Source organism: Gopherus flavomarginatus, chromosome 7, assembly GCF_025201925.1.
Source record: "Gopherus flavomarginatus isolate rGopFla2 chromosome 7, rGopFla2.mat.asm, whole genome shotgun sequence".
Lineage (NCBI taxonomy): Eukaryota > Metazoa > Chordata > Testudines > Testudinidae > Gopherus > Gopherus flavomarginatus.
In genome coordinates, this window is record NC_066623.1 from 104191554 (window position 1) to 104204954 (window position 13401).

At 45.4% G+C, this 13401-nt stretch overlaps 2 protein-coding genes across 14 annotated transcripts in view; both read left to right on the forward strand.

Moving 5' to 3' along the window:
* SSBP3 (single stranded DNA binding protein 3) overlaps positions 1-13401 on the forward strand; it is a 136157-nt gene that overhangs the window by 120238 nt on the left and 2518 nt on the right. For 8 of the 12 annotated variants that reach the window (XM_050963516.1, XM_050963518.1, XM_050963521.1 and 5 more), the window contains 8 exons: positions 4873-4961; positions 5116-5164; positions 5967-6002; positions 6558-6612; positions 8238-8308; positions 11548-11626; positions 12495-12523; positions 12862-12963. In XM_050963516.1, the coding sequence (XP_050819473.1) occupies positions 4873-4961; positions 5116-5164; positions 5967-6002; positions 6558-6612; positions 8238-8308; positions 11548-11626; positions 12495-12523; positions 12862-12963 (510 nt within the window). The remainder of the gene's footprint in view (positions 1-4872; positions 4962-5115; positions 5165-5966; positions 6003-6557; positions 6613-8237; positions 8309-11547; positions 11627-12494; positions 12524-12861; positions 12964-13401) is intronic. The other 4 variants (XM_050963517.1, XM_050963520.1, XM_050963523.1 and 1 more) reach the window with 1 other exon arrangement.
* Positions 1-13401, forward strand: part of LOC127055950 (NADH-cytochrome b5 reductase-like) — a 134893-nt gene that overhangs the window by 71129 nt on the left and 50363 nt on the right. The window lies entirely within an intron of this gene.

A 13401-nucleotide genomic window follows, 5' to 3' on the forward strand; every position in this document is an offset into this window, starting at 1 on the left:
ACATTAGTGCATTGCAGCTGGAAAGCCTGCGTTCCGACAGTTGTATCTTCAGAGCTCAGCATCCTCATTAGGGATATTGCAGAAGCCCCTTTTGCTCATTAGTTGGAGGCAGTGCTGTTTAGCTGTGACCATGTAGTGCTGGGGAATGCATTATCCAACTTGCCTTGATAACACTTAAGAGAGTGCCCACATAAAGTAAGTTATTTATAATGGGTGCATAAAGCTTCCCTCTCTGTATTCTGTTCTTCCCTATCCTATTCTATAGACAACTTCACTTCTCTGCAATTTAAACCATTCTTTGTTTCCTGGATAAATCTGATGCTTGCCTCTTTCCCCTCTCTCAATTTTATCTTAAACTTCAGGTTGGGGATTTTCGATGAGGGAAAAACTTGCTGATGAGTTTTAGGGATTTTTTTCCCCAAAAGTGGGATATGCTGAGTGATCTTCTCATGAGCTTCGGAAAGGTTTTGACGTCCTTTTTTTTTTCCCCCTGTAACTTTTTTCCAAGTATATTTCAGAAGCTCTTGTCCTTTCCCAGGCATTTCAGCCAACTTGTTAGATTCCTTTATAGTAGGAGCTGAACATTGGCATTACTCAAGAATGCTCAGATTTTTTTTTTAAGTTAGCAGAGTAGCACTCTCCTCTGAACTTTCACTAGCATGAGTAGTAGCTCGACGTCCAGCAAAATCTTCTGTAGTTCCTGAATGCCAAATCCCTCTTTGTTTGCATACATACCACGGAGTTGGGGGAACCAGTCCAATTATGAGTAAATTTGAAATGAAGTAGATCTGGGTTAATATATTCTGTCTCTGTGTTGATTCATTTTAACAAGTGAATTTGCATGCTATTATGTTGACTCACTCCTGTTTGTTCATTGTGATAGACTTTAAACAACATACTACCATATCTCGGATGTAGGTTTATCCTCCCTGACTTCTTGTTTCCTGTGTTGTCTTCAGTGCTGTTTAACCCTGCAGTAAACGAATGTGTGTTGCACAGTTTTTCCAGGAGGCTGTTGAACTAAAGAGATCTTGCGTGAAGAGAATTAAGGAAGGATTTAACTTATGCAAAACTGTTGAATACTGACAAGAAGGGAGAAAAGTTGATTGAATAAAAATGTATATCCATCTCCTTGGGCACGGGCGTGAAACTCCACTAGATTCCCCCACCTCAGAAAAAATCCCAAGCATTCTTTGCTGGCAAGCTTAGATGCCAGTTGCTTTATTATACATTGCAATGGTCTGGCACTGTCAGGAACTGGTACAACAAAGCTCTTAATAGTCCCACATGTATGATTACAAAAGCCCGCATCTGTTGCGCTCGCATCAGCCAAGCAAAAAGTGCCATGAAAGTTCTGGATGCTCGCTGCAGTTTGGACAAACCAAGGTGATTGCCATAGAACTTGAAAGTGGTTGCATTTTAATCGAGCACCGTGTAGGTTTTTCTCGGTCACAGGTGGTATTGAAAGTTGTGGTGTTTTAGGAGTTTCTTATGCTGGGACTATTAGAGCATGTATGTTGGAGAGAGCGACTTGTTTAATTTTCCTTTAAACAAGTGCAAGCCTGTGAAAATAGACGTGCAGTCTTGCATGTTTTTGAGTCTTCCCAAAATGCTAAAGAAGCGAGTGCTGTGAAGCTTTAGTGCATGCAGGAAATAATCAACAATATTGAACCAGAGTCACCATTTTTGCTGTCTGTAATAAATCATTGTGTACACACTCACTACCTTCCCAAAGTGTTTTTTCAAGACCTTCTAAAATATTAGTTAATAAACATTCATATGGAATACATTTTTATCCAACCAATGGTAACCTGCAGTCATGTACCAGCCACCTGATGTGAACTGAGAACCAGTCATCTTTTACAATCTAGCATCATGTTTTAAACTTTCTTTTCTTTTGATGATTGTAGCATTAATTCTGTGAACAGTATAAAGGCATTTGTTGGTGCTGCTGAGGTTAGATGTCAGTGCTTCTATTAAATACGGTCTTACAAGGGTTTTTAACTTCCCTCATTTTAATTCACGTTTTGCTGAAGGTTGTCACCCAACTTGTCAGTATTACAGCACCCTTTCCCCTTTTTCTAATACCTTTAAAATGCTTTCGCCTGTTTATCTGTTTCTTTCAGCTCCAGTTAGAAGTGCTAAGTTTTAACATGGGGTTTTATGTAGTTCAGCATAGAAACTGAGATTTGATCGATTTACGATTCGCTAGTGATTTCTTTGGGTAGCCCTTTTCATCCTCCTAAAAGTACATATGTAGATAAGCTAATGGCCCTAATTCAGAAAGCATGTCAACATGGGCTTAAATCCAAAGAGTTCAGTGGGACTTTCAGTACATGCTTAAAGTTAAGGAGATGCTTAAATGCTTTTCTGACTTGGGACCGTAATGTAATATTTGTACTCCTGCAACACCGTTCTGTTGTCCTAGCTGTTGTGCTTTGAGTTACAAATAAAGATATGATGGCAGGGAAACCGGGAAAAAAACAACCCCCAAAATGCTCAGTCTTGTGGTTAAACCAAATTTCCCAAATAAATTGGATGTGTCTTGGGGCAAATCCAAAATATTGGTGGAGTGCTACACTGCCAAATACTAGGTACGGCTCCAGTCCTAGGAAGGAACAAGGAGTTTGCTAGAGACACCATTTATCCCCCTCATTCGCAGCGAGAAGAGAGCCTCTTAACAGCTGACTCTGTCTACACTGCATACCTCTTGTGAGGGTGTGTAGGATATGTGTAGCTACCCGCCACTGCGAAAGGCAGGCTGTGTCCACGTGGTGATGGATAGTGACACGTGTTGGTGAAAGGCTCTGGCAGGGAGAGGCAGTAGGAAGCTGCCAGAGCCTTCTCCCTTTGTCCCCCTGCTAGTCTTTCACTGACAGGGAAAGGCTTCTGGAGCAGAGAGCTGCCAGAGCCTTTGGGTCTTTTCCCTGCTTTGGGGAAAGACTTCAGCAGTGGGACACGTGGCTTGGGAAGTAGATTACATCCCCAAAGGGTTCAGGAGTGTATGTTACTCTGTTTGCCTAAGCAGCACCTCGTGGTCTCCATTGCTATTATACCCATGCTAGGGGAACTAGCCGTGTTTGTACCCCCCGTGCTGCTGAAAGATGTATGTGGCAAAAGTGTATCTTGGGAGCTCATTGAGGACAAATAGAAGTTGTGTCCCATTCCAGTCCCACAGGGATAGCTTTCTGGATACAAGGCCTCAGAAATACGCACAGTCAAGTTAAAGGGGTGGGGGGAAGGGGTTCTCTAAGCTGTCTCGAGATGGGGGACCCTGTTGAATGAGTATAAGTTTGCAGGGGGAAAATGGGAGTCAATGTGTCTGTGAAACTGGGGAGCCTTCCTTCTCTTGGGAGCCACACAGGTTTTGTTCCTCTCCTTGAATGGAACACCAGCACCCCCACACTTTTTTTGAAATGGTTGGTCTAAGCTACTTGCGCTGCCATACTTGCAAATACAGGGAGTGCAAAGCAAGTCCGAGGGACAACTTTTTTGATCAGGTGCTTGATCTAGCGACTGCACTGTTTTTTCCCGGTTGCTGGCTGTCAACATCCTTTTCCTCTTTATCCCTTTTACAGTCGTGGTTTGCTGGGTTGGGTGCTTAGCTCCATGTTTGGGAGTGGTGGCTTCCTAGATAAACCAGCCTTGCAAAACTGCTGAGGAAATAAATTGGTCCAGGCACAGAAGAAAGGAATGCTATTTTACCTTGAATGAGTGAACAAGAAGAATTTAGCAAGGCTGATGTACAGTGTGAAAGGTGTGCCCAGATACGTTGGTGATGGGCAACTGACTTGGAGAAAGGCAGAGAAATTCAGCATGAGGACTCCTGGGAGCCACAGCATCCTCTGGCTTGGCATTACAGTAGATATGCTCTTATAAGATCAGGTACACTGATTGGAGACTCCTGCGATAGGCAAAGCCAGGGGGTGACATAAGAAAGAAGAGCAGGTGCCTGAGTTGGGGAGTTTTGTGTAATGCCTGACGTGTTTACAGCATTTCTGTGTTGCATGTCACTTTCCACCCCACCCTGTGTACACGTGATTGGGTTTTACATGCTGACGCAGCATCAGATTTGACTATGACCAACTCACTAACTCGCACCTCTTCAATCTGAATAATTCTGTAGCAAAATCGAAGTCCCTTCCCTTGCAACTCTGTGGGCCATGAATCTCTGTATATATGTTTGTATGTGTGCGTGTGTGCACATGTCTGAAATGCACATTGTTCTGTGGTGACTTTAAGACCAATCTCTCTCATTTTTTTTACTGGAGATGTAACCCTAAGAGAACAGGTTCCTTTTCTGTCTTTAGAAGGCTACTGCAAATGTTCATGCTGTTGGCATCTTTTCTGTGCATCCCATTGCTACAGTGTAATCGGCAAGCAATAATCTTTGAAACAGCTGCTTTCTTTCTTCTCTGTTCCTCCACCCCTAAACAAAAGAAGGGGGTAGGAGAGGGAGACCACAAGCCAGAAACTGATTTGCCTGCTGGAGCTGGGAGGGAATTTCCCTCCCTCCATAATAATTGTATTGCACTTTGGCCAGGGCATTCTCTTTCCTCTGAAGTGGGCCACTCCCAGAGGCCAGGTCCGGGCCTAGGATAACCCAGTGCTGAGCTCTGGTCTGCAATAGGAAGCCAAAATGCAAAATCTGTCTGGCTTCTGTATAAATCTTTTAACAGCCCATGATGTCTTGCGGAGAGTCAATGGAAAGATACAACAGGCCTGTTTATTTTAAAGTTTTTAATTGCTTGTATGTTCATCATCATCTAATTTTTTATTAAAGTTCATTTTCACAAACTAACCCTCTTGTTTTTGTTTGTTTGTTTTTTTCCCTTCTCTTTTCTTCTCCGGTTTCCCTTCTCGTTATGGTAGACTGATCCTTGGTTATCATTGCAGAACTATGGCGGCGGAATGAGACCTCCACCCAACTCTTTAGGCCCCGGCATGCCTGGAATTAACATGTAAGGCAAAACCCATGATGCTTTAACTCTGGTGTTTGACAGCGGCTTTGACCCTTGCTTTGAAATGACTTTCGAATCCCAGTTCTACGTTGCTGTTGTGCTATATCCCGATGTGCCATGTATAAAAAGCTTTTCTTTTTCATTTAAACTCTAGGGGCCCAGGAGCTGGTAGACCATGGCCTAATCCCAGCAGTGCTAATTCAGTAAGTGTCTATCTTTTTTTGTCAGTATTAGACTAGAGCAAAAGTTTGTACATGAGCATCTCTTCGAGTGTGACTGCCTTCTCTGTCTTTTGTTACGACTTCTGACTAAACCCTCATCTTGAGAGATGATCAGTCTGCAGGTATTACATGAACATACCTGAGTATCAGGACAGGAGAGTAGTGTTATACCCATTTTAAATGTGGGCAAACTTCTGGGCAAACATTCATCTTCCATACCATAGAGCACTTCCCAGCGCAGGTGTGCGAGCATTCAGCTAACTAGAGAAGATTTTTATGTTGCACAGCATTCCATTAATTTGGTTACGGCCTTGGTGTGCCTGAAAGTTAAGGTTGTGTTTCTTTGGTCTGATCTGTTCCTTAGCCAGTTTTCTGCCCATTTTCTTTGTAATTCAGGGAAAGGGTGTGATACTTTGCAGCACTGTGCGCACCCAAAAAAAAAAAGTAGGGGAAGGAAGGAGACAGGATCTTCCAGCAGCCACCTGGTCATTCGGTGACCGCAGATGTCTGATATAGCAGAACACCCACAACCTTGCTCTTGAACCATTAATTTTTCTTGCCTTTTTGTATCCTGCCAATAGTAGGGTTTTGGGCACGGGGTAAGTGAAATATTGTGTGCCAGCATATTGAGTGGATGGTGGGCATTTATAACACGTCAGTGGCCACTACTGTAATTCAGCCTAATTTCCGCTTCAGTTTGACAGAACGGAATGTGTAAATCTGGATGATATTGATGAAATGCTAAATTTCAGATAGTCACCTATCTCCTATGATCTGTTTATAGATTCCATATTCCTCTTCATCGCCTGGTACATATGTGGTAAGTTCGTGGGCTGAGTTCTTATTTCTAGCCAGATGTATAGTCAGATTTCAAGTATATACATTACAGATCATTGACTCTTTGTACACCCATGTGTATGTAGATATAACTTATTCAGACTTTTAAATAGTCTCGTGTGAGTTAAATGTGTATAGTGTAGCCATGTCCCTCTATCCTGAGTTGGTACAAAAGTCTGGGCAGAGGCAGAAATTCTAAAACATAAGAATGTTTGTTTCTAGAAATCTGCGCTTCTTCTGGGTACCCAGAACAGCCTCCGTCTCTGTAATTGTGTAAAAATGTTTTAGAAGGGGTCCCTTGGATGCTGCATATGATTTCCGCTCTCTCCCACATATACCTCTCAAATACTTTAAAAACTGATTTTGCTTGAGGCTTAAACAAAGCATTGTACTTTGGCATCAAAGGTTTTAGCAGGAGATTAATGCTTGGCTGAATACCAAGGTGAGACATTGTTGCTGACAGCAGCAGGATTGTGCTGACCTATTGCAGTATATGTTATCACGGTGGTTTCTGATGTGTGTTTAATCTTGTCTACAGGGGCCCCCTGGTGGTGGAGGTCCTCCAGGAACACCGATCATGCCTAGTCCTGCAGGTAAAATTCAACAGCTGACAAATTCAGCACTAAAAAACCCAAATTTGCTGGGTGTTCTTTTGAATGATAGCCCCCTAACTCCTCAGTTCCTGCTCAACTGCTTCTCTATTGGATTCCTGATCGTATGCAGTAGTACTGAAAGAAGATTTTGGTGTTTGTTAGGATGGGGCTTTGTATTCACTTCTCCACCCAAGATTGAGTTTCAAGAGGGTGAAAATTGGGGAGAGGGAGAGCTTTGAGAACAGCATGAGCATAAATGAAGTGAGGAAGATGGAGGGAGCCCTTCTCTGTGTCCAGATTTGTTTCCCTGAGAAGTAGTAGTCACTTCACGTTTAATCCCCGTGTTACTAAAGTGAACCAGCCTTGTGAGGCATGTAAACTCGAAATGTGCAAAGCGCTGCTTGTTCTTTGACAAAATGTCCTTATAAAAAATTGAATATGTTTATTTGTTGTTCCGTTCATGCTGGTTAGCAAACAAAAAGCAAGGGAGTCATTTTGTACGGTTTAGGGGCTGACTAATCAGCTACTGCTTGCTCTTTTTTAAAAAAAAAATAAATCAAGTTAAGGTTAAAAATTGTATTAGCTACAAAAAAAAATCCAATCTGTTTACTAGAAAGGTTTCCTGTGCCCCTCTCTCTCTCTTCCCCCTCACCCACCCCCCCATTTTAACTTTGATGCTTCCTTCTTTAAAAACTCAGGCTGTGGAGGCTGCCATTGTGGTGCTCAGATTTATAATGAGGACTTGCAGGGGCTTTTGAAAACAGCTTTGCAAAAATTCTGCTTGCCACAGTAGGCTAATTCCCTTGCCCCCAAATTTCTAATTCTTTTTGAATGGGTCTGTAAAATCTCCCACAATGATTTTTCTCCTCCTTCCCCACATAAAGGTGGGCATGTAGATTCTGCATCTGGGCTGGTAAATATATTTCTCTTGGCAGTTTTGCAAGGCTGATTTTGTAATTGTTGTGGTGATCAATAGGAGGGGATGGTGGGTGGGCTCAAGGGAAGTACCCTTGCTCTGTAACTGTGGTGTTTCACAGCTGCAGGGGTGGAGCTAAAATGTAATATTACGACTGTCTTTCTGCTTCTGCATTTTTATGAGAACTCTGACCTACATTTCAGACTAGGTCATAATAAAGCAATCCATATGTTAATGGGTGCTGCTAGTCACTGCCCCAGTATTCTGTCGCAGCAGCACACTTGTCATTTGTGCATTTATATATTTGGACATGATTAAAATGGTTTGTCTGTTACCATGTGCATTATAAAGACACGGGTTCCTTTTCCATACTAGTTCGGGGATGTGTTTAATACCGGTATTGTAATAATGTTGGAGGATGTTTGGATAGTTTTGAGGTGTTAAGTGATACATAGAAGCAAATTATCTTTCTACGCCTCTTCTGACGAGCAAGCCCTGTGATTCTCAGTAGTTGAATTATTTTCACAGTTGAATTTCTGTGATTAAAACTTTGTGAATCTTCATTAAATACAAATTAGGCAGAAAATGGTGGTACTTAAAGGGAATTTTAGGTGATAAAATTCAAAAGAATGAGTTCAAGTGGCATGAGTTTGTTTTAATTAAGAAATGAATTAATCACTCTGACTTACTGGGCTTCACTGTTCTACAGATTCAACCAATTCAAGTGACAACATCTACACAATGATTAATCCAGTACCGCCTGGAGGCAGTCGATCGAATGTAAGTCTGCTTTCTAATCATTTACATATCAGATGCCATAACAAATCATAATTAACTTCATCAGTTGAGGGTAGAGCAGTTTAATTGATTTCAGCCATTGGTTACAAAATAGAAATAAAACAAACCATCAAAAAGTGATTAACTCTTCAGCAACTTTGTTAATTTTTTATGCTTATTAAAATGGTGCCGTTCACGCCGCTCTGGTCAAGATCATGTCAGCAACGCATCCAGTTAGCAGTTGCATTTAAAGGGATACAGTCAACTTATAGACTACTCCATTTTCAAAAATTGGTTCCAAGCACTGCCTGTTTCTGAGATTCCCCCTGCCAGCATGGGTGGGGTTTTTTGTGATCACGTGTGAGATGTTCTCTTTCCCCACCCCACACCCCTCCCCCGAGGGGTGAATATATAATAACAAAAGCCCGCATCAAAGGGGAAGCTGGCTCTTAAGGGCAGAACAGAAACTGACTGGACCCAAAGCTAGGGATTTTCAAAGGACGAATTAAATTTCAGTGGGATTTGGGCTCCTCTGACAATCACAGCCCAAATCAATCAACTGGATGTCGAGAGAGGGCTGTTTTCATTGTGACGTTGATGGGTGTTTCAGATGAAAAAGATCAGACCAGATTGACTTTTTTGGAGTATGTCTACCCTGGAATAAAAGACCTGTGACGCAACTGTGGCTGGGCTGAGTCGGCTCACGGGGCTAAAAACGGTTGTGTTTGTGCTCTGGGACCCCCCTTTGCAGGGTCAGAGAATTGGGCTTCAGCCCCAGCCTGAACATCTACACAGCAATTTTACAGCCCTGTGAGCCTGAGTCAGCTGACCTGGGCCAGCTGTGGGTGTTCGCTGCGTTGTGCTAAGCTGCAGCAGTTACATAAAACAGTAAGATGTCAAACCCATTTTTGACAAGGGGAGGGGGGCAGTTTTGCCCACATTGGCTGCGTATCTGTTTATACAGATGTTTGCAGGTTTTATCTTCAGCTTATGTAGGTAAAGTGACTCGAGTAGGAACTCCCTTGGCCATTTCCAGTAATGTGGGGACAGGGAAAAAGAGGGCAGTGGTGATGATAGTAGTGCCTGCTCGGTGCTCTCCAGTCTCCCAACGAAGGTGGGCCCAGCTCCAAGGAGCTGATGCGTTCTTGAATCTGCCTGCCCCTGTTGAGTGTGGAGCCTGGGAGCGTGGCACCTATAAGTGGCTGCATTGGCTGGATCAGCTGTGAGGGTCCGTCACTCCTGTCTGTGTGCTGAGGAGTAATGGTGTAGGTGTGGGAAGACATCACACTCATCCACTTAGAAAAAGAAATGGTGGTGCCAGAAGGGGGCTGTGTCAGAGCATGACAGTTCGGTGCTCAGTAAGAGAGGAGTTGATCAGCGGTGAGGGGAGTGTTCCTCCATCCGGCCCGTTAGCAGGCCTGGTACTCTAGGCCTTGCCTGAGCAGAAGCTGCCAGTTTTTCTGAATCCTGGGGTGCTCTTCAGCTCAATATGGGGTGCCCAGGCTGCCAGCTAGCTGCAGTGGTTTTATTCACCAGGAAAACGGCAGAGCATGGTTAGATTCCCTCTCCTGTTCTCGTGGGTCAGGAGCCTGGCAGATGTGAGGCACGTGACACCTAGGCATTAGACTGCTCAAGAGCAAACACTATTGGCTGACTTGAGGAGCTGCATGAGTAGGCCCCAAAGGGAGGCCCATCCGTTCCCCCTGCAGACAGATAGATGATGGTCACAGCACAGGGGGCTCGGGTGGATCTAGCGAAGGCGATCATGTTGAAGCCTCACTGATCCCTGGGAATGTGGTGGGAGTAGCACTAGGGGAAGATGGGAGGTGGTGTAAGGAATATGGCTGGCTTCCTCAGCCAGCGGTTGAAGTGTGCTGCCAGGTGGGTGGAGCGTGAGATCTTTGGCCTGGATTTGCAATGGTAGATCAGGTTGTGCACTCTTCAGACTGGAGGTGGTTTTGCTATGGCGTGATCTTGGAATACCCCCCTCCTGGCCAGAGAAGTATGTCACAGTGGAGTGAAAGGGAGGGAGCCAATCTTTGTAGGGCGCAGCATGTTGATACTCATGTTGGATTATAACAGCTGGTTCACTTGGGGATATGCTGGTGGGGAGAATGTGCCCTTTAGACATCACTTCCTGGCTTCAAGGGAGTGTAACTATTTGGGCAAAGTAGCTGCAGAACCATTGCGTATGCCTCCGTCAGCTGACAGAGCACAGAGTGCTGCTAACAAGGCAGCTGGGGGTCACCCCACACGTGTGCATGTCCCCACCCTCCCTGCCGTTCTTATTGGGGCAGAGCGTCTGCTGATGGCGGGGCAGGAGGGGCCAAAGGGTGACCTCATGCATGTGTCTGAGCACAGGTCTCACTGCCGTATGTTTTTGTGATTGTTTCTGTAAGAGGGGGGTTTGAACCCCCGCCCCCTGCATAGCACCTTGGAGCATTAAACCAGCTGGGAGAAAGGAAGCCCTCCCCGACGTGCCTGACACCCGTCATGTTACCCGCTCCCCTCGCTGGGTGTCTTGGCTGACTTGCCAGCGCTGTGATTCAGCCCCTATCAGCCCGCCACAATGAGTTATTTCCAGAGCGGCAGGGGGCCCTGTATGCTGCGGGTAGTCCTGAAGGAGGGATATTCGTTCCTCTGTAAACACTGTTCATAGTCTAGGTTACAGAGGGTGAAACCAGAGCCCTGCTATTCTGTGTAACTATAGAGTCGGGAGTAATTGAGTCGAAGGCCAGAGGGGACCACCAAAGTTACTGTGATCTCCTGTATGTTACAGGCCACACCACCACCCACACACTAAATCCAACAGCCAGAACTGGACCAAAGTATTATAGCCTGCATCCCCAGTGATGTAGCTATGCCAACAAAACCCCTGGGTAGGTGCCAGGGTGCTGACAGAAGAATGCGTGATCTGTGAACATGGTGTTCCTACCCTGTTGGAAAAACTGCTGCTGCTGTGTAGGCATAGCTCTGCTGATGTGGGCTATGTAGTGTAGGTGTAGCCTTAGTGACTGAACAAAAGGTTTGCTGCCACTTTCCTGAGGCGGTTAAGTTTTCAAGGGGTATTGCTTCCCAGCCCAACGGGCGCCAGGTCACCGTTCCGTGTCTGGACAAAACTTGGATCGTAGAACATTCTGCTCTGTTTTGAGGCCATCCTTACCAGTGGATGGGCTGGTCTGCTTGATGCTGATAGTACGGGTCTCTGATTTTGGGGTTACACTTTCTATTTTCTTTCTCAGTTCCCAATGGGGCCTGGTTCTGACGGCCCAATGGGAGGCATGGGAGGTATGGAACCACATCACATGAATGGATCATTAGGTAAGCTCAAGGCTGTCTGAGCAGGAAGCGCACTAGACTTGACTCTTAACAAGCTGTTAATGCTGATCTGCCGTTCAGGATTAGATCCCTGTAAGGGAGATATTGTCTGGTGGCTTTTCCTGCCTTGTTCCTGGCATACTGGTCAGTGATTTTGGAGGCACGTGTGCACTGTGAGCTTTCAGAGGTCTGAGAATCACCCTATTTCCTCTGGCCCATACCCCACACGGCCCTCTTTTGCCATGACCTACCTGTCCGCCCACGTGGCTGGATACTCTTCTGTTGTCGCATGGAGACTAGCCACAGGCTCACTGGAGCAGCATTGATAGATTCAGTCAGAAGAGGAGCTTAAACTCAAAACCGGTGTTAGTGTTTAATTGAAAGCAGTAGAAAGGCCCATTAACCTCTCGAGTCCATCTCATACGTTGTCCTGCTGTAGGAGCTGTGCTCTAGCTTGATCAATGTCAAAGTACCACAGGGAGAGCCAAGGCCTCTGCAACTAACCTGCCATTATTACAGTGCCATGCAGTAAGAGTGCCGGTGCTATGCAGTCAGGTGAGCTGTCCTCAACTCCCTGGAGTTCAGCATATAAAGGAAAGGCAGCTGAGGCCCCCCACCGGTCCTTTTTACCAGAGACAAATGTTAAGAGGTGTGGGATTAGCACAGCTGCGACCTGTATTGCCTGCTGCTTACAATGCCCTGGAGTAGCTGCATGTAGCAACAGCTTCCTGTTTCTGGATGGCATTCTAGGCACCTGCCCACCGTGCTCCTGCACTGAACAGGCTAGCCACAGAGAGAACTACATCAGCTGTGAGCAAGGAATGTAACTAACGTGCAAATAAAAGTTCCCTTTCTTCCCCTCTTTTGATAGGGTCAGGCGACATAGATGGACTTCCAAAAGTAAGTGTGCACTGTGGTGACGGTAGAGGTGAATCACTTTCCTTTCAACCGTAGCCCTTCCCTCCCTCATGAAGCATCAGCAGTGAGAAAATTGTGTGTGTGGGTGGAGAGGCTCCACTGTAGGGGGAGCAGTAGAGGGACATGGGGGGGCTTTCTCCCATGCTGTAGCCCTTTCCCAGGAGCCGTTTGCTTCGGCACTAATGGAAGGTTGTATAAACGTGGCCGTTTTCTCCTGCTCTCCCACCGGCTGCTCGTAGTCGTTAGCGAGGGATTTTGCCAGTCTATGCCCAGTGATGTATTTGAGACGTACTCACCTTCTCCTTCTTTTGTCTCCTTAGAATTCTCCAAACAACATAAGTGGCATTAGCAACCCCCCGGGCACTCCTAGAGATGATGGTGAACTGGGAGGTAACTTCCTCCATTCCTTCCAAAATGACAATGTGAGTTGCCCAGACACTCAATCTCTAAGCCCCTTCTCTTTTGGTGTCACAGAATTTATAAGGCTCTGTCTCTGCTTCCTGGTGAGGCCAGGGGTTTGAAGGGGCAGGGGTGATCTCTGATGGTAGAGAGAGCATGTTGTCACTTAATACAGATCTAGCTGTGGTCCAGGGGACTCAGCACAGGGGCTGGAAGACAAGAAGCCCAGGTTCCTAATCCTGATTCTGCCACTGCCTTTCTGTTTGACCTGGGAATGTTGCTTAAGCTCTGTGCTTTGGAGACCCCTATCCAAGTGAAAACCAAAAAGTAGCGATGGTCACTCTTACCTGCAATTTGTGCTGCGTTTCGAGATCTGTTTCTGAACAAGGTGTTGAACCAAAAAGCATGCAGGCTAGATAAGATGACAACAGCATGGAACAAATGAGGCTGAGGGGGGGAGA